This window comes from Acartia tonsa, chromosome 3 (genome assembly GCF_053477335.1).
Source record: "Acartia tonsa isolate MP-2025a chromosome 3, ASM5347733v1, whole genome shotgun sequence".
Classification (NCBI taxonomy): domain Eukaryota; kingdom Metazoa; phylum Arthropoda; class Copepoda; order Calanoida; family Acartiidae; genus Acartia; species Acartia tonsa.
Genome location: NC_137262.1, coordinates 10793780 through 10821302, shown reverse-complemented (window position 1 = coordinate 10821302; position 27523 = coordinate 10793780). Strand labels below are relative to the sequence as shown.

Here is a 27523-nt window from a genome sequence, read left to right as displayed (position 1 = left end):
TAAAAATTGAAATTTTTACCTGAACCTGGAGCCTGATTTTAATTTTTTTTTCAGATTAGTTAATACCATCTATAAAGAAGCCACTTTTGTTAAATAAGTTTTGTTTTAACTTTTAAAGTAAAAATTTCAGTTTTTACCTGTCCAGGATCCACCTGAAGGCCTGCAGTACCTAAACCTGGAGCCCGATTTCAAAATTTTTCTTCAAATTAGTTAATACTATCTATAAAGAAGCCACTTTTGTCAAATAAGTTTTGTTCTAACTTTTAAAGTAAAAAATTTCAGTTTTTACCTGTCCAGGATCCACCTGAAGGCCTGCAGTACCTAAACCTGGAGCCCGATTTCAAAATTTTTCTTCAAATTAGTTAATACTATCTATAAAGAAGCCACTTTTGTCAAATAAGTTTTGTTCTAACTTTTAAAGTAAAAAAATTCAGTTTTTACCTGTCCAGGATCCACCTGGAGGCCTGCAGTACCTGAACCTGGAGCCCGATATCAAAATTTTCTTCAAATTAGTTCAAACCATCTATAAAGAAGCCACTTTTGTTAAATAAGTTTTGTTCTAACTTTTAAATTAAAAATTTTCAATTTTTACCTGTCCAGGATCCACCTGGAGGCCTGCAGTACCAGAACCTGGAGCCCAATTTCAAAATTTCTTCAAATTAGATCATACCATCCATAAAGTAGCAACTTTTGTTAAATAAGTTTTGTTCTAACTTTTAAAGTAAAAATTTTCAATTTTTACCTGTCCAGGATCCACCTGGAGGCCTGCATCACCTGAACCTGGAGCCCGATTTCAAAAATTTCTTCAAATTAGTTCATACCATCCATAAAGTACAAACTTTTGCTAAATAAGTTTTGTTCTATCTTGAATTTTCAATTTTTACCTGTCCAGAATCCACCTGGAGGCCTGGAGTACCGGAACCTGGAGGCCGAATCCAAAAATTTCTTCAAATTAGTTCATACCATCCATAAAGTACCAACTTTTGTTAAATAAGTTTTGTTCTAACTTTAAAATTAAAAATTTTCAATTTTACCTGTCCAGGATCCACCTGGAGGCCTGCAGTACCAGAACCTGGAGCCCGATTTCAAAAATTTCTTCAAATTAGTTCATACCATCCATAAAGTACAAACTTTTGTTAAATAAGTTTTGTTCTATCTTGAATTTTTTTTTTTACCTGTCCAGAATCCACCTGGAGGCCTGGAGTACCGGAACCTGGAGGCCGAATCCAAAATTTTTTTGAAAATAGGAAAACTACATCCCAAAAGGAAACTTTTTTGCCAAATAACCTATCCATTATCTCCAAAGAGAAAGCCTATAATCACTGTTTACGCAAAAGTGTCAGAACTTCCCCCCCCCTTGAACTAAGAAGGGGTAATCTGTTTATCATAATTTGGTGTGTACATCAATTTATCGTCAATTGTCTTAACTTTCTGATCCCAGATATAAATTAGAACATTCAGAGAAAAAGAAGTGCAAAATTAATAGAAAAAAAAGTTGTTTTGCGCATATCCTTCAGATTAATTACATAAAAATTCACAGGGCACCTTGGAAAGAGGTAGAAAGTGTAAAGATTTGAATACAGATTTTATAATTAGTATTCTTGGAACAATAACGGATATGGACAGTAGAGATGACCTATAAACCACTTTTTCATTTCACTTTTATACGGTTTGCAAAAAAATCATTCATTTAAATTGCTTTGCATTTTTGAGTATTTTTTAATTTTCAAGATTTTTTTTGCATTTTTTTGATTCCATATAAGTGAATGGAGCATTTAGATTATTATGAAAATATGACCCTTACAAGTAATTATGAACCTGAATTGTGAAGATAATTACAAACACATTTTGTTTCATAGACCTATTTTTTGTCAATCTAATACTAGCAGGATTCCTGAAGGATAAGACAATAGATTATAAACTGAACACTCCTCCTTATTATGTTAAACAAAATTATCCCCTAGATGCATCAAAATCATTAATAAAAAAAGTTTGGGGAATAGTCCCTTCCGTGGCCTCGCCCCTTCAGGGGCGATTCGTCGTATTTTTAAAATGGCTTTTGATAGGTTATTTTAGGTTATATTGGGTTAGGTGATTGCCCCACAGGGTTAGGCAATTGGCCCCGCAGTGTTAAAGCCCCGCGCAGAAGCTAAAAATAGGAGAAAAGCTACTGTGAAAAAAACGAAGAATCGCCCCTTAAGGAGCGTTGCCAAGAAAGGGACTAGACCCAAAGTTTGAATACTGGTAGTTTGCATAACCCAATCGGATAGAACTTATTTTGTAATTATCCAAAAAATTAAAAATAAATTCATAAAAATGTGGGAATGTTTTAAAGTCAAATTCTAAAGTGTTTTTTTACTCATTTGTTTAATTCAATAAAAATATTATAATTGTCAATATATTTTTTTTGTATGTGAAAATTAAGCAATTAGAGCATTTACATAGAACTAATTCAACCAGAATGGCTAACCAATTTTTTCATAAAAAATAAGGAAGTGCTGATAAATCATTTAGTTATTGATAAATGAAATATTATATCAAGTAAAGATCATTTTTCATTGATCTACATTAATAATTCAAATTGCCTTGTGGATTTATCAAATCAAATAATAAAAATCTAACACAAACAAGGATGATCATTGATTAATCACAAATAAGCAAAAATACTGGATATTTTTCTTTTTTTGTTTACCTTATACACATAGAAGAATATTAAACCAAAAATACAGAAATATTTGTGAATTTTTTTCAAAAGGCCCAGATGGGGCAAGGGAAAAAACCCTGTACTTAATAATCTGTTTTTAGGAGGAAAAGAGGGGGGGGGGGGTTCCAACAAAAACACCCAAAACAAATTTTCAAATTTATACACTATCTAACTCCTTGAACTGATTTTAATTGAGATATAAATTCCCTTTTGACTGACAACCATAATTGATCGAGAAGATGCGCCTTTCATACAAATTCACAAAGCGTGAAAATTAAAAAAAAGTAGTTTACACTTAATAAAGGTCAGGCATTAAATCATCCTAATATGCCACAATTCAAGCACCAGAAAAAATATATCGTGTTTTTTTTAAAATCATCTTATTGTCATATCTTACACCTAATTGAGTTTGGGGGAAGTCGACCCCTACCCCAACTTATCAATAAAAGAGGTCTATATTAGCAAGCTAAATCCACATATATCCTATGTCCAATCCACTGCTAGCACACACACAGAAGTGCACAAGAATGGAAGTACAAACCCTACTTTTAGAGTACTACTAACTAAAGATCAGGGATATAAAGGTATAAGACAATGGCCAATAGATTGATGTACATGTAAATTGAAGATACATAAAATTTTCTCTTTTGTAGACAACAATTCGTGGTTGAAACGTTTGAACATTCAACTTAATAAACCAACCAAACAATATTATAAAAGTTTGTGGACTTAGTGTAATAAACAGCAAACCTCTCCCTGCTATAGAAGGAAAAATTATCAATATTCATTACGACTTGACATTTAAATATTATAAGTGACACGACATGCTTGTAAAAAGGATGTGGTCAAATTCAGAAATCAAAATCAAGAAAGTTGTAAAAGGAAACTAAATGTAGGTATGTTTATTTTGTGTAAATTTTCTATTATTTTGACAGCACTGAAACTTTGCAAAAAAGTTAATTTTGTGCTTTTAAGTAAATAGTACAATGTAAAACTTTGAAAAAACGACGGCGGTCGCAGAAAACTGCGTTCTTCTGATGAGAATTGTCAAAGAAAACTGTAAAATGGCGGTTTTGTTTGTAGCACTTAGAGCAACGGCATAAGTGCTGTATGTAACTTTCTAAGGCTTAGTTCAAAACGTGGTACTAACACCCCCCCCCCTTTATATCTATATTACTTAATTTTAAAAGATTTTGATTAAGTCCAATTTCTACCTAAAACTAAGTTCCTTTACCCCCTGAGTTGAACTATCTTCTCATGGCTAAAATAATAAAAGTTGAATTGAAAATATCATTAAGAATATCAGTGGCGTGCGAACCGAAGGGGGCATTTGGGGCAATCGCCCCCCCCTAGCGACCAAAACGCCCCCCCCTGCCCCCCCTATCCACCGCCCCCCCTGCCCCCCCCCCCTAAATGTTGAAAAATGCCCAATTTTGCCCCCCCCCTGGTCAACAAAAATGCCCCTTTTTGCCCCCTACCCTACAAAAAGCAAAACTATCCCAGTTTCAAAAAAAGATCAAGAAATACTCAAAAAAAAATTTTTGGCGCCAAACAGACAGTTACTATTCATTTAACCTTACCAAATTTTTAAATTAGTGTAGAAATTAGGTTATAATCTTTTTTCACTGAACATAACAAACCAGGTAGGTAATAGGAAGTATTTTATTTGGTATAATATAAACTTTTTACCAAAGAAATTTTGTACATCCCCAATGATGATACACAAAATTACCCCATATATAGATTACAATTAGTGGATGAAATGTATGGAAACTCGACTTAATTAACCAACCAATCAAAATTCCATTAAAGTACCCAAAGTTATTGAGCCAACGAATAAGAAAATTTTATATGAATTATTTGGGATTAGTGTAATAAATAGCCCAAAAACCCCTCCTTCCCTGCATATTTGAAGAAAAAAAATTGCGCTTCGCGCACTTCCAAATGGTTTCTGCTTTTTATCACATGCATTGCATATTTTGTTTTTATTTCTATAAAAACATTTGTAAACAACAAATATTTAATCAAAATTATTTTATATAAAAAAAGAAACAGCGTTGATATTTATCTAAGCCTTTTTCTCAACACTGTATGTCTGTCTAAATGAATAACTATATATGATGTCATATTATTTTCAGGATAAGTTAATCATTTTTTTGTTTACATACCCTTACAAAAAGACATGTTTTTTTATGGCAATTTTCATTAAAAACCCTTAAAACTAACTACACTCTATATTCCTAACTTGATAAAATACGCCACTCTTGTTGTCTTTAATTGATTTTAGTTCAAAGGGGGTGTAAATATTTTTAGGTGCGCTTCACGCACCGCCCTTATAAATCCTTGGAAACACCACTTAATGAAAAATTAACAGAGTTTTAAAGTGCCATTTAAAGAGGGTAGGATATGTTGATATAACTTTTTAGCTTCTCTATAATTCACTATGGCTGTCAGTACGTAATGCTAAGGGGGGAATGTGATTTTTTCAACTGCAATTAAAGATAGAAGGCTAAAACTTAATGTTAACATTCCCATCATTATGGAGTATAATTAACTATCAAAAATTCATGGATGTCGGACTGCTTTTCAAGACGTTTTTGGCTATTTTTGTATCTTTTAAATTTCGGGTATAGTCCCTTTTGTGACATTGCCTCTTAAGGTGCATTTCGTCGTATTTTCACATTAGCTTTTCCCCTATTTATAGCTCCTGCGGGGCCAATTGCCTAACCCTGCGGGGAAATCACCTGACCTAACTTAACCTAGAATAACCTATTAAAAGCTACTATGAAAATACGACGAAATGCACCTTAAGAGGCGTTGCCACAAAAGAGACTATAACCCAAAGTTTTCCATATTTCTAAGAGATTTTTATATCTGTAGATGAAAGGACAAGTAATTTTTTTTATTTTTTACATAGTTCTTATATCTTTGGTTTTTATGGTATGATAATTTTTTTGTGGATTATAATATTAAAAAAAATAGAATTTCTTGCTGTTTCGAGCATACAGTATGTAATTTACAGGATTTGCAGGAAAAAGGATTTGGGACTTTTTCTACCTAAAATATATATTTATTTCAACAGATGCTCTTTAAATCTACTTGTCTGTATTCTTATTAATGATTTTTTGTGCTTTGCTACTTAAAGATGTTGTCATTCTTGTTGTCATACAATAAAGAAATATTTAAAATCAGTTTTACATATTAGGTTAATTTTTGGTAAATTACTTCCAAAATGAGTGTTTTTATCTCCTCCCCCCCTCAAATTTTTTTTTAATGGGGTTATTTATCCTTCCTGCTGAGATTTTATAACATCCTTTTCCACCCATAAAAAATGTTTTGTGGTGGGGGGGGGGGGGGGGGAGGTTAAATTATATTCTGTACTTTTTTTTCGAAGATGCTTTCTAGCTCCCTTCCCTTCAGTCATTGCATGGTGGGGAGAAGGGATGGGGGAGAAGAGATGGGGGGGGGAAGAGATAGGGGATATAAACGGGAAATAGGGATAGGGGAAGGGATGAGGAAGAAGGGATAAGGACTAGAAGGCCCATAATCAAATAATCCCACCCCTAAAACACCCTTATTTAAAATTAGTATATATAATCAAAATGCCCCCCCCTAAAGCAAAGTGCCCCCCCGGGGCACTTTGATTTAGGGGGGGGCAAAATTTTACAAAATCTTTAAAATGCCCCCCCCTAGACAAAGTGCTTCGCACGCCACTGAAGAATATATATACGAACATTATCAAATATAAAATTAATTTATGATTGAAGGATAAGGTATTCAAAAATGTATTTAAAAAATCAAAATATGTAGACTTAAAAAAGCTGAAAATCCATTATAATAAAAACCTGTTAAAAATCAAATCATAAAGTCGTATAATAGGTCAAAATCCATTATTATAAAATAGACCGACTTATAAATCCGAGTTAATTTTGAAGATGCTAAGAAATATTCCTTATTGTTCCAAGAATCACCATTCGAAGGAATTGCAATGACAATTGTATCAAACAAATTCGATATATATGGCATTACTTTTACTATATGCTGTTCAGATTAACTTGATTGTTGTAGGAATCCTCAAGCAAAATAAATTGATAAACAATTCTAAAATGTACAAATATATTATAAGAGCTATCCGTTACTAACATGCGGACGAACATATTCCATTTTTACTTAAGCTAGCTTTAAATCCTTTATTAAGTTTTAATTAAGTCCGACATTTTCTTTCTTTTTTTGTGATAATGTTATGCTTCATAAATCTTTTTCCTCTAATTATATTCGGAAGCTAGGAAACAGGATTATGAACAATTTTAGTCAATTTAATCGTGTAATCCTTATAATAAAGTAGCAGGATGTGTGTATGTCTGTCTGTACAATGTTATAAGCGAAGCATCTCTATAATCAATTCCTAAAAATGTAAGTATGTCCTTAAACATTATCCTATATTCAAGCAGTTTTTCAACAAATTTACTGTAATTCTGTTTCAACTTTTATACATTTATGTTCTGATTTTTCAGTTCTGACACTCTACAAGTGTTAATGTTCGTTTCTCCAAGCGTTTTAGAGCTTAGCTTTTATGGATGTTGTCATCCTTGTTCTTAATAAAAATAAAAATCAAAGATGTTCAAACCAGCTGGGAAAGAAAAAGTAAAAAAATTAGAATTTCTATATGCAGTAAAAGATGTAATTGCTAGATTATTGTTTTTTCACACTTCCATACTTTCTTTTGGTTAAATATATGCGTGTTATGTAATTTAATACAGAACTATTTCCCACATGTAATCTAAATTATAACTTTTATGTATTATTAATAATACTTTAAAGAAATTTAAAAGCATAAACAAAGAAGTGTTAATTCGATAGGCTTTAAACAATAAAGGTACTAAGATAGAGAGGGAATGTCTGATTGAGCCAATAAATGAATCGCATCGGTACATACATTTAATTTCATTGGTTGAAATTTTGTACACATCTTGTTACAAATGCATGTTTTTTTTCATTTCATACATAGTTAAAAGTCAGCTGTAAACAGTATATTTTCTTAGTAGAAAGCTTTGCGGAATCAGAATTAATTGCCCAAAAATTTCGTTTAAATTTGAAAGCTTCGAAACGAGGTGGATTCTTAAAAAAAAACTAGGCTGGCTACTCGCTGGTGAGGCAAAATTATTTTTGTGAAAAATCCTCCAAAATCGAATAAAAAAATTTACAAAAATTAAATAAAATCTTAAAAGGGTTATTAACATATGATTTTGTTTAATTTTTGTAGATTTTTAATGTGCTTTTGGATGATTTTTCACAAAAATAATTTTGCCTCACTATCGAGTAGCGAGACTATAATTTTTTTAAGAATCCACATCAGCTTGAGTCGAAAGTAAACAATACTTTTGTCTGCTAGAAATGTTCCTCCTTAGATTTGACGAAAAAAGGCTTCAGAATATGCTTCTATTCTTCTATTTCTATTCTTTAAACGTATGGTTGTTTGTAAGACAGTCAATTCAAAATTCAGAACACAATATCTACTCAAATACTTACCCCCCCCCCCCCCAAAAAAAAAAAGTAATCATTATATAAAAGTAACAAGATGTCTGTCTGTCGATATGTACCGAAGGATAACGCCAATATATGAACCGATATTTTCCTCCTTTAAATTGTAGCTTCTCAGAGGTCCTGTATAAGTTATTACTATTTTTGGGGAGGGTTTTAAATGAAATATCCAAACTTTAATATTTAAATTCTAAAATCCAAGAAATCTACAATAAACATAGTAAGCAAATGTAAAAGTTTTTCTTTAATTATAAATTATGCGCATACAGATTATACATTTTTGCCAATTGCATAATGCTCTATTTCTACTTATGAAATGCTGTTTTTGGTTAAACAATAGAGAACATTCATTAGAATTAGAGTCGGCAAAATGGTTAAAGATACCACCTATCCAATGACCCAAATTTCTTAAAACAACCTTAGTCACAATGACGACAAGTCTTTTATATTATGTTTCTCTCTACTCTAAGACTACTTAGGTCTAATGTTAAAAATTAATAAAATAAGCAGTTAAAACATATATTATTGACTTTGTTAGTAAGTTCTATTGTGATTGTTTATCTATTCTAAAAATATCTAAGTATTTGTTATTATAATTATCTCTAGCACATGGTAAAACCCAGGGAGGGAGGGGACATTGGACTGGAAATTATACTGCTCCCATTCGTTAGCTTAAAAACTAGAGTACATTAAATATTAATTTATTGGTTGGTTCATACTAATAGTATCCAATTTTTTTCAACCATTACTTCAAGGTAATTTATAGAGGACTATAATACATCAATTTTGTGTCCATTGTCTGATCCATTACGAAAGGGCAGGATTCTCCTTCGATTTAAGTGATCATGTAGAGAATCCAGAGCATCATTCACGTGTAATGGGATGCGATACTCTAACACCAAAGGATATTAGGTTAAATAACATCTATCAGACAACCAACCCTTATGACCTTTGTCTGAGAAGTCCTAACTGTGCATGGTAGTGAGTTGCGCCTGTTTATGGGCCAAGGCATTCCCCCTACTCTTACTAGTTATGTCGCGCACCAAACAAAGCAGCAGTATGTACCATTTTTAACGTTTTTTTAGATATGACGCGGTGTCAGCCCGAGATTCGAACCTATCACCTCCCCGGCGACGAGCAGATGCGATCCGTGTTGAGAAACGATCGCGGGTTTGTCTTATCCATTTAGATCCCTGGGTAAACCTAGAACTGTTTATAAATATAAAACTATTACTAAAGCTATAATTCAAAAGTGCATTGCATAAACCATTCAAATATTTTCACTTGAATTTGCAAAAAAATATGCCAAAATATTATGTGAAAAATTATGAATATGGAAGGCATTAAAAGCATAGGTATTATAAAAGTAGAATCTTCTTGTTTTTGAAATGTTTAGAAAAAAACATGATGTTTGAATAACATAAAAATAAGACATAAAAAGGGGAGGGAACTATTCAGATATCCCGTAAAACAAATTACAATATTAAAAACATGCCAGAATAGTTATTTTTCGCATCGTATTATTAACATCTCTCCGCGGATATAAAATTATAAGATTTAAGCCTGTTTTTTGGGCCACGGGATGCCGTAGGCACGGGCTAAAAAATGGTTTCAATCTTATAATTGTATATTTATATATTACGGTATCTTAAAAGTTTCCATTTCCCCCCTTTATTACTATAATGTATATTTATTTATCCATAAGCTTTTAAGAATGTTGAAAATATTATAAACTAAAACAATTAATACTTAATTTTACTAAAATTAAAATGCTCAAAAAAGTTAGTTTTCTTAAAGCAGTTTTAAGCTAAGTATTAGTTGATTTGTTAAAATAAACTATAATTTTGAGTGACATTAAAAAAGCAGCATAAATTTGGAAGCATGGATAAACCATACTAAAAAGACCAAATGTATAAAAAAAAAATAATTCATCCATAATAAAATATTCACATTAGAACACCCTCACTGTGTCAAATAATTTGCTAAACTACCGTCAAATCCTGCTCGTCTCTTGTATTTATGAACATATAAAAACGCGCCTAGGTGAAGAGGATTGCGCGCACATAACATAGTGACGGAGAAAAAAACGCACGCAATTCCGGTGTGAGTAAGGGGTCGAGAGACGAAAAGCAAAACGTAAATGATAAGTGTTCTTAAAACAAATACTTAGCTATGGGCAAAAACGAACTTTTTTGATAGGATTTAAAAAATAAAAGAATGGCATTTATAAATTAAGAATTAACTAAAAAATTAGATAAATTCAGCCAATAAAATGTTTGAATTGTATCATTAAGAATATAACAGCCTTGAAATTGGGTTAAGGTAGCAGTGAAAGAAGGTTACTAATATCCAGGAGAAGGTTACTAATATCCAGGAGTCTTTTCTCTTAATTTAGCAGGGGGTAAAATTGCAATCTTCAAAAGGAAACAGTGGCTCCTAATGCTTTAAAACAAATCCCAATTATGACAGGGGGTTAAATTAAAATGAAAGAGTGACTTCTCATGCTTCAAAACAGTGCCCAATAAATACCATAATAAGTGACAAAACTCACCCATGTTAATTTCTGCTTTAGACTGGAAATAAATTTTCAATTGTTTAAGTAAAAAACAGGGATGACAAATCCATAATTTGCGAAGCACAAAAAGTTATGAAAAGAACAAAACGAGACAGAGACCAGAGGTGGAATCTTTTTAAAAAATTGGGTCGCTACTCGCAAGTAAGGCAAAATTGTGAAAAATCCTTTAAAATCACTTTTAAAATCTACTAAAATTAAACAAAATCATAGGAAGTATTAAAATAAGATTTTATCTATTTTTGTAGATTTTTTATGTGATGTTGGAGGATTTTTCACAAAAATAATTTGCCTCATCAGTGTAGCAATCCAATTTTTAAAAGCGAAGCTTTTCTATAATTAGGGTCGGTCCGTCCGTCCGTCACAGAGTTAGCTCTTTTCGTTGATTTAAAAAGGTTAAAGTTGTCCTATCGATTCCTGATGATTCCTGTAGTAGTTACGTACAATTTAGAAAGCGTAGCAACTCTATAATCAATACCAGAATGTCCATACGTCCATTTTAAACTTGTCGATTTTAACTTTTTTGACAAATTTTTGTATGTTAAAATTATCCAATTCTTCTGATTTTTTAAAACTGATCCCTATTACAACAAGGTACAATGTTATAAGCAAAGCATCTCTATAAACAAGTCCCAAAAATGTAAGCATGTCCTTAAACATTATCATCTATTTATGCAGTTTTGCAACAAATTTATTACAATATTGTTTGTACTGGCGCATTAATATTCTGCTAATTCAGTTTTGACAATCTACAAGTGTTAATGTTCGTTTGTCCTTCCATTTCAGAGCTTCGCTTTTATGGATGTTGTCATCCTTGTTTTTTTTAAGAATCCACCTTAGATTTTCAGTTGACAACAGATATGAAAAAACTCACGAAACCTTTATGATATAAGGCTTATTCTTTTAAAGTATAAGCGAGCCAGACAAAGCAATTAAGACTAGATATGCTTATCATATGTCAAATTTCAGTTGTATATCTTTGCAGACGAGAAGACCACATTTCCCTAATAGCGTTATAGAGATAATGAATTATAGAGTTACGTGGCTACTAAAGATTTGAATTTGACAAATTGACCAAGATATGCAACATTACAAAATCTGCACACAAAAATCATCTAACCAAATATTTCAATACTTAATCCTTATACTAAAGTAACAGGAGGTCTGTCTGTGTGTTTGTACCGAAGGATCTCGCTAACCACTGATCGGGTTCTCCTTAACAGGGTAGCTTCTTACAGGTCCCGGGAAGGTTTATAACTATTTTGAGGGTACCACCAACCTCCCAAGAGAAATCGCCCATAGAAAGAAAATACCCCCCCCCAAAAAAAAAAGATAAATACTTTTTTTTACTTCTTCTTTTAAAATCTAAAATAAATATATTGGGTTATCAAATTCGACTCTCCACTTCCTTAAGTCGTGTCCCTAGAGGCCTCTAGGGGCGTAGCCGCTAGTGACAATTAACGAAGTAGAAGCAACCATTTGTTAGAATAATCATGTAGTTGGACTGACATAAAACAAGGGAATTAAAGCTTGACGAAGTTAGCAACTTATGATTGGGGCAGTTGTAAGGGGGGGGGGGGGGGTTTAATGCAACCATCTCGTAATCAATGTATAAATGGCACTTAGAATTCGAATTTTGATCTGAAATTATGCATGAGTAATCCTTGGTAGGTCTATTTTCCCTAAATCGAACAAAAAGTTGAAAAGTAACGGCTAACAGCTTAGCCGTTTAGCCGTTTTTTGGCTATTTTTAGGGCAAATCTGTCATAAATTACGTAGCAATCAACTTTTTTAATCGTATTTTTGTGCGCACAAAATTAAAACCTTTTACTGGCCCACCTCCTCCTTATTTTCTATTCAGGGATACATCAATTACTAAAATAAATAAATAAATAAGGAAATTATGCCCCAAAACATGAATATCCCTGTAATAAGGTTTCCCCTCTGGTATACTGGATTTACCTCACTCAACTTTCTGGCGTGTTGTACAGTGAAAAAACTACCCCCCCCTTATTTTTGATTTTCTTCAAAATTAAGGGGGGGGGGGTAAAAACTACCCCCCCCCCTTATTTTTGATATTTGTCAAAACTAAGGGGGGGGGGGTAAAAACTACCCCCCCCCCTTATTTTTGATATTTGTCAAAACTAAACGGGGGGGGGGGGGGGGGTCGGTGCTCCGATCTTCACATGTAAGCAAGCACCTCGAATTCTAAGTGCCATTTATACATTGATTACGAGACGGTTGCATTAAACCCCCCCCCCCCCTTTATATGTAGCAGTTATCTGAATCTGACATAATCCTTATAATAAAGTAAACGGATGTTAGTCTGTCTATTTGTACCGAAGGATCTTGCTAACCGCTAACCCGATCTGGTTCTCCCTAACTGGGCTTCTCATAGGTACAAGCAAGGTTTAATACTTATAGGGGGGATAGTACCACCACATTCCCAAGAGATATCACAAAAATTTTAACAATTTCTTAACCAATATAATATATGGTCAAACTGAATAGTCTTTTAATATAATATAGTTAGAATTATTCTCAATGATAAATATAGTTGGCTCTGTAAAGAGCCGTTTTCTGTTGTTGGTCGGTAGGCAGTAAAATTAAGCACGTTCTCCACGGATTCTCCTGGCGAGCTGGATGTCCTTGGGCATGATGGTAACTCTCTTGGCGTGGATGGCGCAGAGGTTGGTGTCCTCAAAGAGACCAACCAGGTAAGCCTCGCTAGCCTCCTGCAGAGCCATGACAGCGCTAGACTGGAATCTCAGGTCAGTCTTGAAGTCCTGGGCAATTTCTCTGACCAGACGTTGGAAGGGAAGCTTGCGGATCAGAAGCTCAGTGGATTTCTGGTAACGTCTGATCTCACGGAGAGCAACGGTACCGGGCCTGTATCTGTGGGGCTTCTTGACTCCGCCGGTAGCAGGGGCAGATTTCCTGGCAGCCTTGGTGGCCAACTGTTTGCGGGGAGCCTTTCCTCCGGTAGATTTACGGGCAGTTTGCTTGGTACGAGCCATGATGAATGCTAAAATTCAACTTAAGTTAATTTTTTTCCGTTTATTATTTATAGTCTAATCAATAGGAGTCAAAGGTTGGTGAAGAGGAATGAGACACAACATAAAAAGAGAAGGTAATGTGATGTACAGGGATGAGATTTTACCCGAATATTAGGGTGTATAAAGGGCAAAGGATTGAGAGGGGGGGGGGGGAGTTGACATGGGTGGGTAACTAAGGTCAAAGAAATTGGCGTCAATGCGTGTTGGGTGTTAGGGTATAGTGCCGTGCAGGCACGGATATTTTGTTAGGACAGATGTTTACACTTAGGAGGGAAATTTGAAATGATAAAGAAAGTTTATCTACCTCCCAGGAAACTTAAGTTTCAACGGTTTATATTAAACAATAGATTGGGCGGGCTTTCTAATATATGATCCTAAATAAAACAAATCATATACTGAAAAATAAGGTATCCCCGTTAGAAGACATAGTGTACCTTTTACAAGAATAGTCTGAAACCATCCAAAGACATATATTTGAAACTTCCACGAAAAGATATACCCGGTAGACCAGTAATTTCGTAAAATTTTTCCTAAAAACAGGCACAAAATGTTGCAACTAATATTCAAATTATGCCTATTTTCACAGATGCGGAGCCGTTTGATTTTGTCGCGGCTCCGTCTCTCATCTATATAAATCAAGAAACTCAAAACAGAAATTATCAAGTCTATCTTTGACTTTTGAAGGTTTTAAAAGTTTAATATTTGATAAAAAAGGACTTGAAATACTTAAAATGGTTTCCAAATTAAAAAAGATTAATCAAGGTATAAAAAATCAACATTTTTCCAGATATTTTTTTAGCTACCCCCGGAGCCGGATCCGCTCTGAAAGTAACGGCTTCGGCAAAATATGGCGGCTCCGGATCCCTACCTATTTGAAATAACAAAATGAATGTCCTTTCGTGTACAGACATAAAATTCCGTTTAAACATAAGGAAATTATTGGCTTAAAACTATTAGTCCCGAAGAAAACAAAGTAAAACAGAAAAATTTAATCTAGACAGACACAATTACACCCTACTAATTTTACAGACATAAATACAATTGCTGCATTAAACGACTGATTATCATTTACTAATACTTTTAGCCAAATAACAATCTAAAACTCCGATTAACTTTGACGTGGACCATAGTACGCAAAATTTTATACAGACACACATACATCCTACTATTAAGCAAATTATAAAAAATAATAATCCTATGGGAAATGGCAGAGTTGCACAATATAAATAGTTACATTACTTTATATAGGCTTATTTTACAGCTCAATTTAGCAAAGGGGTGTTTCCACGAAACGTATTTGAAATTTTTCTATTTCTTTAATTACGCTATGACAAAATGTTGTATTTTTACTGAAACTTTTGTGACAATAATCTTTATAAAGCCTAATTGTTAATTATTTTTCTCATGATTTCATTCCTGAAAAACTTCATCAAAACATGCAAAACATAATTACCCGATAGATGCACTTTGTCATTCTATCCTTATTAGTGTCGGATGACTAAAAACTTTAGAAAAATATATCACAATATTTTTAAAGACTTAAAGGTCCTCAAAAAGTTCTTTTGTTTCTATGTCTTTAAAATGTATATTTTAAATAAGTAGGTATAATTTATATCCAATTTAAAGTAAAACTGAGTTCTTAGATGTAATGTAGGTAAACATTCAACAACAAACAAATTCACCGGTTTTTAAAATTTCCCTCCTATTTGCTTTCTTTTGTGAAGAAAATATAACTTAATCCCTAATAGTTGCCCCCCCTCCCCGCATAATCTTTATGCAGCGCTCATTTTACACACAATGTTGTTGTTGTAATAGTTTCACCTGCCTTCACCGGAACGTCGAGACAATCATCCAATAGGAGTTCGAGGGATTTAGGAGAGTTTACTATAAATATGGCGTGTTGAACTTAATCCATCAGTTTCATTTTGAAATAAAACTATCAACATGACCGGAAGAGGCAAAGGTGGAAAGGGACTTGGCAAAGGAGGCGCAAAGAGGCACAGGAAGGTGTTGAGAGATAACATCCAGGGTATTACCAAGCCCGCTATCAGGCGTTTAGCTCGTCGTGGTGGTGTCAAGCGTATCTCTGGCCTCATCTACGAGGAGACCCGTGGTGTTCTTAAGGTTTTCCTTGAGAATGTCATCAGGGATGCTGTCACTTACACTGAACACGCCAAGAGGAAGACTGTCACCGCTATGGATGTTGTTTATGCCCTCAAGAGGCAAGGCCGCACCCTGTACGGATTCGGAGGTTAAACTACTGCTCACTGGACTGATCAAACGGCTCTTTATAGAGCCAACCATATTTATCAAAAGAGATATTCTTGTTTACATAAATTATAATTATATTTAGTTTCAATATTTACATTGACTTATTGATTACGATATAACAAACAATTTACTTATAAAATAGAAAGCCATTTATCCTAAAAGCTAACGTATAATATAAAGTTTGAATTTGAAACGTACTTAAAAACATTTCATCAATATTAACTTTTAAATTAAGAAATTCACTTAAATTGAAATTACACATAAAAACTTTAGTGTTAACAGCAGCTTCCTTGATAATTGATAGCCTAATATATTAATTACCTACTTACAAGGGGTAATTTATGTATCTGAGTTTAAAGGATAGCCGTAAAAAAAAATTGGAAATTTTGAAATCAGGTTCACTGAAAAAATAAAATATTTGATAACTTATCAAGATTTCTTAAGACTTAGCGTTCAGCAATATCTTAATGGGCAATAAAAATTTACTAGATTGCATTAGGTTAGTTGTGTAGCTAATATGGATCAAGTTATCTTCTATAAAAATTATAAAGTGGGAGAGGGACGAGGGTGTGAAATGACATCTGAACTTAAACAGTGAGCAAAATGGGCTAAATATTGAGCTAGATTCTTGAAACTTGGTATATAAGCCTAGTCCTATAGCTACTAAATCTACATGAAAAAACTTGCGTTTTTTATTTTTAGGATAGAAAAATATTTTTGAAACTCTTTATTTTAATCAAATTATCTCCACTCCTACATATTCTTTTAGTTTTTAGTAGCGAAGCTACTCTATAATTCACTTTGTCCGTCCGTCAGTCAGTCCGTCAGTCCGTAACGCTATGGGGGAAATGGGATTTACTCAGCTCCTATAAAAGATAGAATGCTGAAATTTTTTGACAACATTCCCATTATTAAGGAGCACAATTAACTATAAAACATCATTTGCGGTCGGACCGATTTTTAGCAGGTTTTAGGCTATTTTTATATTTTTCACATTTTTCTCCATATCTTCAGTGTTTATGGTCCGATTTTCAAAATTTTTTCAGTTACAGATATCAAAATTAAATTTCATGTCGTTTAAAGAAACAATCATGAAGGCCAGACTGCCTTTTTAGCAGGTTTTAGGCTATTTTTATATTTTTCACATTTTTCTCCATATCTTCAGTGTATGGTCCGATTTTTAAAATTTTTTCAGTTATAGATATCAAAATTAAATTTCCCGTCTTTTAAAGAAGACAACCATGACGGCCAGACTGCCTTTTCAGCAGGTTTTAGGCTGTTTTTTTTTTTATATTTTTAACATTTTTCTCCATATCTTCAGTGTTTATAGTCCGATTTTCAAAATTTTTTCAGTTGTAGATATCAAAATTAAATTTCCCGTCTTTAAAGGAAATAACCATGACGGCCAGACTGCCTTTTTGGCAGGTTTTAGGCTATTTATAAATATATTTAACACTTTTTTCCATATCTTCAGTGTATATGGTCTGATTTTTCCAAATTTTTAAAGTTTTTAAGGATTTAAAAATTAAATTTTTTGTCGTTTCAAGAAAACAACCATGGCGGCCAGACTGCCTTTTATCAGGTTTTTGGCTATTTTTATATGTTTTACATATTTCCCAAGATCTTTGTTTATTTTGATCCAATTTTCAAACTTTTATGGGATGTCAGTTTCAAAATAATTTTTCCCATTGTTATGAGCATCTTTAATATAATTTACTTTGACCATCGTCATCATACAAAATAAAACAAGGTTTCATATTTATCTTATCCAATAAATCTATTCTTGATTTTAGTAAAAACCTTTTAACCCTTACAGATCGGGGGGGGGGGGGGTCATATTGACCCCCCCCTCTGTTTTTTCAATGTCATTTTTTTTGTAGGTAAGATAGAGAGTTGTGACTTCATGACTTTTTAGGTTTAGTAATTATACGTCGGCAAGAGTTGATCTTATAAGGATATCTGGTCTGTGTCGGTCGTGGCGTCCGGTCAAAGTCGGTTAGGTGGAACCAAATTTAGAAAAAATTCTAAATAAATCTTAATTTCTACATTATGACTTTTGTTTATAAGGTAGAATACTTAGATATCAATGACCTTCTGAGAAAAGTGGTGTTATGACCGTTTGACCGCTCCCTGACCGACTTTATGACCGATTTATGTCCGGCTTTTACTACAGACATATATCATGAATGTCGTGGCTTCTATTACAGCTAGAGGCCTAAAATTTTTTTTGGTAAATCCTTGAGCAACAGTAAACAGATAAAAAAATTAATTGGTGCCGCCAACCGCCGTTTTACCGCCGTAACCGCCGTAACCGCCGAAAATGGCGGTTTCCGTTATTTGCCGTTTTTTGGCGATGATCTGAAAAAGTAATTTTTTGTTATGAAAAATAAAAGTTCGTTCAAAAATTTGGTCATCCTAGCTGCAAAATTGGCCGCTCTACAGCTGTTTTAATATTTAGCGGCTGGCCGCTAAAAAGCGGCTAAGGAGCGGTCTGACCGCTATGACTAGAAAAAGTAATTTTCTATAAAAATACACATGAACCACCAGAAAAAATTTTTATGTCTCTAACTGTAACAGGAGCCGAGATGGTCTCAGGTTGGTGCAAAATCAGCGGGTAAACTGAGGATTTTGCAACAACCAGGTGTCATGAGCGTCCGGAGTTTTTGGAGGAGGGGTTGGGTCAGATTACAACAAGGTTGTGATGTGAACCAATCAAAAATCCAATCTCTCCACGCGAGACTGGATAAAGAAGGAGGGGGATATCCTAGGATTGAACCTAAACCAACCTGAACTAATCATGAACCTACAAAGTGTTGTTGTTTCTAATAGTGTTTTCATGTAAAGGGATAATAGGACCAGTTTCACACAACCACAAAACAAAGGAACGTAGGAAATGAGCAATTGCAAGGGTATTACTTCTTTCTTCAAAGTCCACTCAAAAAGGGTCAATGACAAAGAGAGGGAAATGCGAAAAGTTAATTTATATCCGATGGGAGGTTGCGTGACCCATATTAATTTATTATACTTATATGAGGTTGCGTGTTTCTCCCTAAAAATATAATCAGCTGGGTTGGGTGTATGAGTGTGTGTGTCTTATGCATACGTGTCTGTATGATACACGCATGTGTGTGCGTCAGAACTAGTTGTTTGTCTGTCGGTAGTGTACACCAATTTCAAACATCATATTTTTCAATACAACAAGTGAATAATTTTCCAAATGTGTGAAGCGTATATTCTTAATTTATTATTTTTGTTTTTATTTGTTTTTAGGTATTTAATAGTCTCTGCCAAGGCTAGTAGCAGCCTAAAACTATTAAATTTTTATTAATCCAACACAGCTTTTAGCAACCCTGACTGATGCTACATCTATAATTTTACTTTATGACAGTTTATCTTTTATTAGGACCTTTATCTGGTTGTCTCTCACCTTTTTAACCTTTCACCTTAACAGTAAATTTTGACCAACAATGTAAATTTTAGGACCTTTTCTCTACTTCCGCAAGAGATAGTTTCTTTAATAGTCTATTATTAATGATTCTGATCTCTTACAGACTTTTCATTATGAACGCTACACCCGAAGATTCTAGAGATGGGGGTGCCAGTGGAGCTAACGGCGCTGGAACCCTCGGGCCCGTCAAAGACGGAGCCTCAGCTACTGTTGGCCGTGGAACACCCCTTGGACCTGGCTATGGGGGCCCCAACGTAACAGCGAATAGTCAGGTAACCGATTGTCGTAGAGACCTATCGAAATTTTTCGACCAGGACACGACAAGATGCACTGTGAATGGAGACGGCAGAGACCGGGGAAACCTGGATGCCCAATCCAAGATAGACATCAATGAGAGTTTAAATAAATTAAATTTTGGTGAAGAGTTACTTGATGCAGATGATGAAAATGACTTGACAATGACAGAAACAGACAAAGAATCAATAGCTAATGAAAGTGTACTAGAGGACTTGGAAACGACAGGCAAAACAATGGACAGAACTTGGATAGGAGATAAGGAAACTGAGACCAAAAAGAAAAGACAGACATGTGCAGAGATATGGGAGAAAATGAAAGACAATGAAGGCGAATGGACAGATGTACTTAGCAGAGAAGCAAAGAGAAAATTGACAGAGAATAAGACACAAGAATTTAGCAATGATGTTATTAATACTGACGATGTTGATATTTTTAAGGGCAGTAAAAGATCCATAGGATACGAGAGACGAATGAGACTCAAGAAGGCTAAGACCTCAAGGGAGATGGAAGTGAGAGCCGAGGACCCACTCCAGCAGGAGGTCATCGATACCTACCTCAGCAAGGAATCCTTCTCGGACATAGTCCGAAAGAAGGAAAGATACATGTTTGAAGTTAAAGTGCGATCAACCTATGCCATGGAAGAAGCAAAGCTCACTCAAGCTCAGTTGGATGAGCTGGATCTCCAACTCCTTGGAGCATACATGGAACACATCCAGCAACATGGTGACAACTTTGAATATGATGCGGTCGCTGGCTACTCCAAAGAAACAGGAGTAGGCTGGCTCTCAGCAGGCACAAAAGATATGGTGGAATTCATTTTAAATGTAGCCAAAACCCTGAAGCCACCAGAACAAGATGACGAGGTAGATCCCCTGGAGTATTACATTTACCTGGCGGAGGACCGTGTCTACAGGAACATGTGGACATCGGTCCACGGCAAGTGGACAAACTACACGCTAGAGCAGCTGACGATGAGAATCAAGATCTGCAACCCTATTCTCAAGTACAAGGAGGACGGGGTAACTCGCTTTTACCATTTCAAGGTACATGAAATAGGACCGTTGAACTCTGCTGGTTTCTTCAAGATCGGACTCCAGGTAGATGAGAGAATCATCAACAAGCTGAAAAACCCTGCTATCAATGGTAAGCTGAGATTAGGTTTTAGTGACCTACTTCTTCACGGGTCAAATGTAGAGCAGGAGGTCAAGGCAGTGATAAGACAAAGAATAGTTGATGAAATCGAGACTGTCAGAACTGGTTTTAAGGCGATAGCCTTAGCCCCAGGAAACAGCAGGCACTAATCAACAACAGACAACAATCATGTCAGGGTCACCAGCTTGACTCAGATAAATCTCCACCACTGCTGTCAAGCAAGCCTAACACTAGGAGAACGGATAACGGACTGGACTGGACTAGACGATCAAGCTCTACGGAAAGGATGGGCGCGGGCAATTGCCCTTGTGCAAGAACCCTATCTAATTAAAAATAAGGTAAAAATGTTTCATAATGTTAACATATATGAAAGTAAAGAGGCAGGTAATAGAGCATGCATTATAACAAACAAGAACATCACAGGTATAATTTTAACACAGTTCACCAACAGAGATCAGGCAGCAGTACTTTTTAATCTAAATGGTAAGGACACTATTCTTGTTTCAACTTATATGGCCAGCGATGAAAGGGTAAGACCAGTAAAACTACCACCAGAGAAAATTACCAAGGATATTATAAGGTATGCCAGGGATAATGGTATAGGTATAGTAGTAGGTACAGATGCCAACAGCCACAACACAGCCTGGGGGTCAACAGATATAAACCCAAGGGGAATAGCCCTATTGGACTATATTCTAGACAACCAACTCATGATTATGAATGAGATAGGTAAACCAACTTTTGTAACTAAATCTCGAGAAGAAGTTCTTGATATTACGATAGCCACACCTGAGATTGCAAATAAAATAGTAGGCTGGCATGTAAGTGAGTATGACAGCCACTCCGACCATAAATACATAGATTTTATGATTGAGTCACAACCAAATATTAATACTAGTATTTTCAGAAATGTCAAGAAGACCAACTGGCAAAATTATAAACAAGCATTACAAAGTAAGAGAAATGGTAGACAGAGAATAGATAGCGAAGATATAGATAGAGATAGATTAGATAATGAAGCAGAAGACCTAAGGAAAGACATAATAGAAGCGTTTGAAGAGAGTTGTAAAGAGTCAGAGAAAAAGGGAAAAGAGAAACCAAGATGGTGGGGAAAGACATTAGAAAAATCTAAAAAAGAACTTGGAAAAGTTTAGGAGAAGGGTAAGAAGGGAAAAAACAGAAGAGAGGTGGGAAGAGTACAGACAGTTAAGAAACAGACATGCCAGACTAATACAAAAAGAGAAAGGTAAAGACTGGAAAAAATTCTGTGCAGAAATGACAAAACTGGACACGGCAGCAAAAGTAAAAAAAATTTTCAAAAGGGGCAAGAAACAACAAATGGGAACAATTAAAAAGAAAGACGGACAATTTACGAAGACCGTAAGTGAATCTCTACAGGTACTGCTTGAGGAACACTTTCCGGAGGAACCAGAAGGTGACAATGACGAACCCATAGATCATTCAAGTAATAATAGGAGGATAGATATGGATAGTGTAATAAATGAAGAATCAGTTAGAGCTGCTATTAGCAGCTTTGGTAACTTCAAATCCCCTGGGGGAGATGGTATTTACCCTGTTCTGTTAAAAAAAGGACTTGACTTAATCTTAGGAGACATTGTTAGACTTTACAGACATAGTGTAAGACTGAGTTATAGTCCTAAATGTTGGTTGGACACAAAAGTTTGTTTTCTTGACAAACCTGGAAAGAAAGACTATACGGACCCTAAATCTAAGAGACCACTATCGTTATCATCCTTCCTACTGAAGGGATTAGAAAGATGTCTATATTGGAATCTTAATGAAAAAGTTTTAAGAAAAGAACTTTCCAGGAATATATACAGCTACAAAGAATCAGTAGGAACAGAGGATGCAATACACTCTCTTCTCGCTACAGTTGAAAAAGGGCTAGAGCACAACAACTTTGTTGCTGTGCTCTTTTGCGATATGAGCGCAGCCTTTAACATGCTGACAGTTAAAAGCATGATCAAAAACCTGACAGACATTGGTGCAGACAGAGAAACATGTGCCTGGACAGAACAAATGCTCAGAGGACGAACAGTCACAGCAACAATAAATGGAGAATCAGCGAGCAAACAAACTACCAGAGGCACCCCGCAGGGAGGGGTGGCATCTGTGGATTTATGGAACATGGCTAAAAATAATCTAGACCTCAGATTTCCAAAAATACACCCCTGCAAAAGAAATATTTATGCAGATGACACACACGTAATCAGTGTAGGAAAAACTGAAGAGGACTGTGTAAGAAACCTACAAAATGACATTTATACACTAGAAGAATGGGCTGGAGAACACGGACTCAGCTTTAGTCCAGCCAAGACAAAAGTTATGCTCTTCTGCAGGAAGGGCATGAATCCAAAATACCTGGATGTAACAATGAACGGGCAGAAACTTCAATGGGTGTCGGAATATGTATACCTTGGAGTGACCATAAGAAATAACCTGAACTGGAGGAAACACGTTGAAAAAGCAGCAGAAAAAGCCAACAACACATGGTTACATTGTAACCGTATGCTAAACAGGACCTGGGGAGTCAATCAGAAAATAGGACGCTGGCTTTACCGCAGTATCATCAGACCAACACTCACATACGGATGTTTTGCATGGATAACAGCAATCAACACAACAGAAATAGTTAACATATTGAAGAAAGTCCAGAGAAAAGCACTCATTGCAATATCAAATGCCATGACCTCGACGCCCACAGCTGGGCTCGAGGTCCTGCTGGGCATTCAGCCAATAGACATCTTCATCAAGACACAAGCTATGGTGACATATAAAAGACTTGCTGTCAACGGAAGCTGGAAAATTCAACCAGGGCAACTCCTTAGCAAAAAAAGCCATGCTGTAACACTCATGGATATGGCAAAGAATCTGAAACTAATACATGCCCCTAGAGACAAGATGAACTACACAATCAGCATACCAACAAATTTTGAAACCATCATAGAAAGGAGAGAGACAATCAACCAACAGCGGCTAAAACCTGGAAAAATAGATAACGAAGACATAATGGTCTTCACAGATGGATCCAAAAGTGAACAGAAAACTGGATATGGATATGTTATAAGTGGAGCAGGTGTTAGACTCTACGGATGTAATAACAGTGGGCCACTGGCCACGGTGTATCAAACTGAACTACTAGGAATACAAGAAGCAGCCTTCACTCTGGTCAACACAGGTACTACAGGCAGGAATATAAAATTCTACGTGGACAATCAGGCTGTGATAAAAACCCTAGGAAAATACAGATTAAAAGAAAATCTGGCAGCTGAGACAAAAAAGATGGTTAACAAATTAGCGGAAACCAACAGGATAACAATAAACTGGGTACAAGGACACCAAGGACACAATGGTAATGAGATTGCTGATAGGAAAGCACGAGAAGGAGCAAATATGGAAGTTCAGGGAACCTGGACACACATACCTATGGCAGAATCAAACATAAAAGCTGAAATCAAGAACTGGGGGATGACATTGTGGCAGAAACAATGGGAAGGTTTAAGTAACTGCAGAGAATCAAAACAAATGATGCCCAAAGTAAACACAAAAATCTGGAGGCAGGTGGCAAACCAACCCAAGAGAAACATGAACATGATAACACAAATACTAACAGGACATACAACCCTGAACAAACACCTTAAATACATGAAACTGGCAAACGAGAACCGGTGTGAACAATGTGAGGAGGAGGATACAATTGAAAGTATGGAACACTTTCTAGGCCAATGCCCAGCCTTTGCGAGAAACAGAAGAAATACACTAGGAAGTTTCTTTCTTAAAACAGAAGAATTAAACAAAATTGATATTAGACGTATTTTAAAATTTGTTAAACAAACGCAAAGATTTGAGTACTTCGAATAAGGGAAGTTCTCAAATCTTTGCAAAAAACACCTTTTTCTCAAGAAAAGGATTATAATAAATCATAAGTAGCCAAAAATGAAATGAAAGAATGTAAACATACATAAGTAGCGAATAATCAAAAGTGATACTTAAAATAGATAGAATGTAGTTATTTAAAATGTTAGATAGGCAATCTAGGAAAATAGATAGGAAACAGTTTTTAAACTTATATTTATTTTATAACTAACAAACTTTTAATCCAAACAGGGACAGTTAACACCTGGAGAGAAGAAAATTTTTCTTAAATCCAGGTTGCTGCAGAGATTGTTACCGCCGGAATGAAGTAATATTTCTAAACCTGCATGATTAACTAATATATTCTTTAAACCTAAGCAGAGTCTACCCTCGCCGGAATGAAGAAAACTTAATACTGTATTAAATTTTACAACTAGGTCAGAGCAGAGTCTCCCCTCACTGGAATGAAGAAATATCTCTAATATATTTCATATTTAGGATTGAGCAGAGATGTAATACCCTTTAAACTTGCACGGATATTTCGTTGGGCGCATGAACGAATTTCCCCGCAGTCATTCACAAGCGAGGAACAGATCAAGGTCGTTGCTGAAGGACACAAGCCTAAGGCAGCACCTCGCCCCCAAGAGGTATTTTCCAGGTAACAGGAGCCGAGATAGAGGGGGGGGTCAATATGACCCCCCCCCCCCCGATCTATTAAGGTGGGAATAGGGGCCCGATCTGTAAGGGTTAAATCTACCTGTACGTATTCCCATCTACGATTTTTTGTGCTTCGCTACTTATGGATGTTGTCATCCTTGTTTTTTCACGAAAGAGGTGAGAAAATAGAAAAAAAATGCTTTCAGCTCTCTTAATTTTTACATTTCCCCCCCCATCCACATATTTTTACCCCCCCCCCCCTCAGCAGGGTCAAATTTCCAAAATATACACCTCTGCATTTTGGTTTATTTTGATGTATAAACTTACTTATATTGTTTTTTTTCCTAAGTTTTTTCCTTGAATACACTAATGTCTATTTATAAGGACATTATTAAAGATGTTTCAGCAAGTTGGGGACCTAAACTCCACAAGAAAAAATACACTTAACCCCTGCGAACCACCCACCCCGCTGGGGTTGGTGCCTGATTTGCTGAATCATCTTAAAATAATGTCCTTGTGAATAGACATACCTAGTGGATTCAAGGAAAAAAACCTAAAAAAAAAATAAATTAAAGGTAGGTTTCTACATCAAAATAGACCCAAAAAGGCATAAAAACCCCGATCCCGCAGGGTTTTTTATAACTTAAACTAACCTAACAATAAAATTTTGGATTTTTTTTGGCATTTAGATGTAGTACCTACAGGACTAGGCTTATGTTCCAAGTTTCTAGCTTAATATTAAGAACATTTGCGATTTGATCAACGCATATCTATTTAGTAATTCAGGGTAAATATTTTCTTTTATTTACATGGATGTTCTTATATAGGACGTAAAAACTAAAGTTTTAAATCTAAATATTTATTTTTTCTCAGTTTTGAGTAGGAAAAAAATTAATATTAACCGTGGAAACAAGTATTACATTTCAGATTGATAGCATAAGTAGACAGAAGATTTTTTTTTTATAAATAAAAGGTAGGTAAATTCGCAAAAAAAGGGATTTACGTCGACTGTGATTATTATGCTGATGTAACCGTGGTATAGCCTTTAGGGGCTAGGGCAAATACTTAACTTATGTTCTAAATCATTTCATGGAACAATCCCTTTACTTAGGAATTCGCCAATGAATCGTATTAGACCAAAATCAACATAATATAATAGTCCTATATCGTATATTAAATAATGAAGTACAAAAAAAGTAGTTCAAAAAATCTCTTAATAGATAAATATGGTTGGTCCTGTATAGGACCGTTTTTCCTTTGGGCCGAAGAATAATCAGTTTACTTGGAGCTGGTGTACTTGGTGACAGCCTTGGTTCCCTCAGAGACGGCGTGCTTAGCCAACTCTCCGGGAAGGAGAAGCCTGACAGCAGTCTGGATCTCCCTGGAGGTGATGGTGGACCTCTTGTTGTAGTGAGCCAGACGAGAAGCCTCAGCAGCAATACGCTCAAAGATGTCATTGACAAAAGAGTTCATGATGCTCATGGCCTTGCTGGAGACACCAGTGTCGGGGTGCACCTGCTTCAAAACCTTGTAGATGTAGATAGCATAGGACTCTTTGCGTCTCAACTTCTTCTTCTTCTTGTCTCCCTTAGCAATGGCCTTCTGGGCCTTGCCGGACTTCTTAGCAGCCTTTCCTGAAACCTTAGGGGGCATGGTGATGTAGATCGAAATTCAAATCTGCTCTTAGTCAATATCTCCCTTATTATATACCCCTTTTGTGTTGAAGCTTTAGGATTAAATTCCCGCTTTAACTAATCTTGTTTTGTATAAGGCAGGTGAAACTTTAAATTGAATATAAGGGGATATTTCCAGCATGACAGACTTCAATTAGTGAGGCACGGCGACGAGCACAGCGCGCTTGTTGTACTGGCACGACTAAACTTAGACGTACAGGATCGGCACTGAGTAGGCTTGAGCGGGAAACTTGATTTTTCAACTAAAGGTACACT

At 35.3% G+C, this 27523-nt stretch overlaps 4 protein-coding genes across 4 annotated transcripts in view; 2 read left to right on the top strand and 2 right to left on the bottom strand.

Moving 5' to 3' along the window:
* Positions 1-27523, top strand: part of LOC145313294 (uncharacterized) — a 159968-nt gene that overhangs the window by 112361 nt on the left and 20084 nt on the right. The window lies entirely within an intron of this gene.
* LOC145315103 (histone H3) lies at positions 13384-13883 on the bottom strand. Its single transcript, XM_080155144.1, has one exon. It carries the CDS (start codon positions 13832-13834, stop codon positions 13424-13426), a length of 411 nt encoding a protein of 136 aa, XP_080011270.1. The 5' UTR covers positions 13835-13883; the 3' UTR covers positions 13384-13423.
* Positions 15635-16194, top strand: LOC145315101 (histone H4). The gene has a single exon (XM_080155143.1). It carries the CDS (start codon positions 15818-15820, stop codon positions 16127-16129), a length of 312 nt encoding a protein of 103 aa, XP_080011269.1. The 5' UTR covers positions 15635-15817; the 3' UTR covers positions 16130-16194.
* On the bottom strand, positions 26824-27485 carry LOC145315100 (histone H2B-like). Its single transcript, XM_080155142.1, has one exon. The coding sequence runs from the start codon at positions 27225-27227 to the stop codon at positions 26853-26855; it is 375 nt and encodes a 124-aa protein (XP_080011268.1). The 5' UTR covers positions 27228-27485; the 3' UTR covers positions 26824-26852.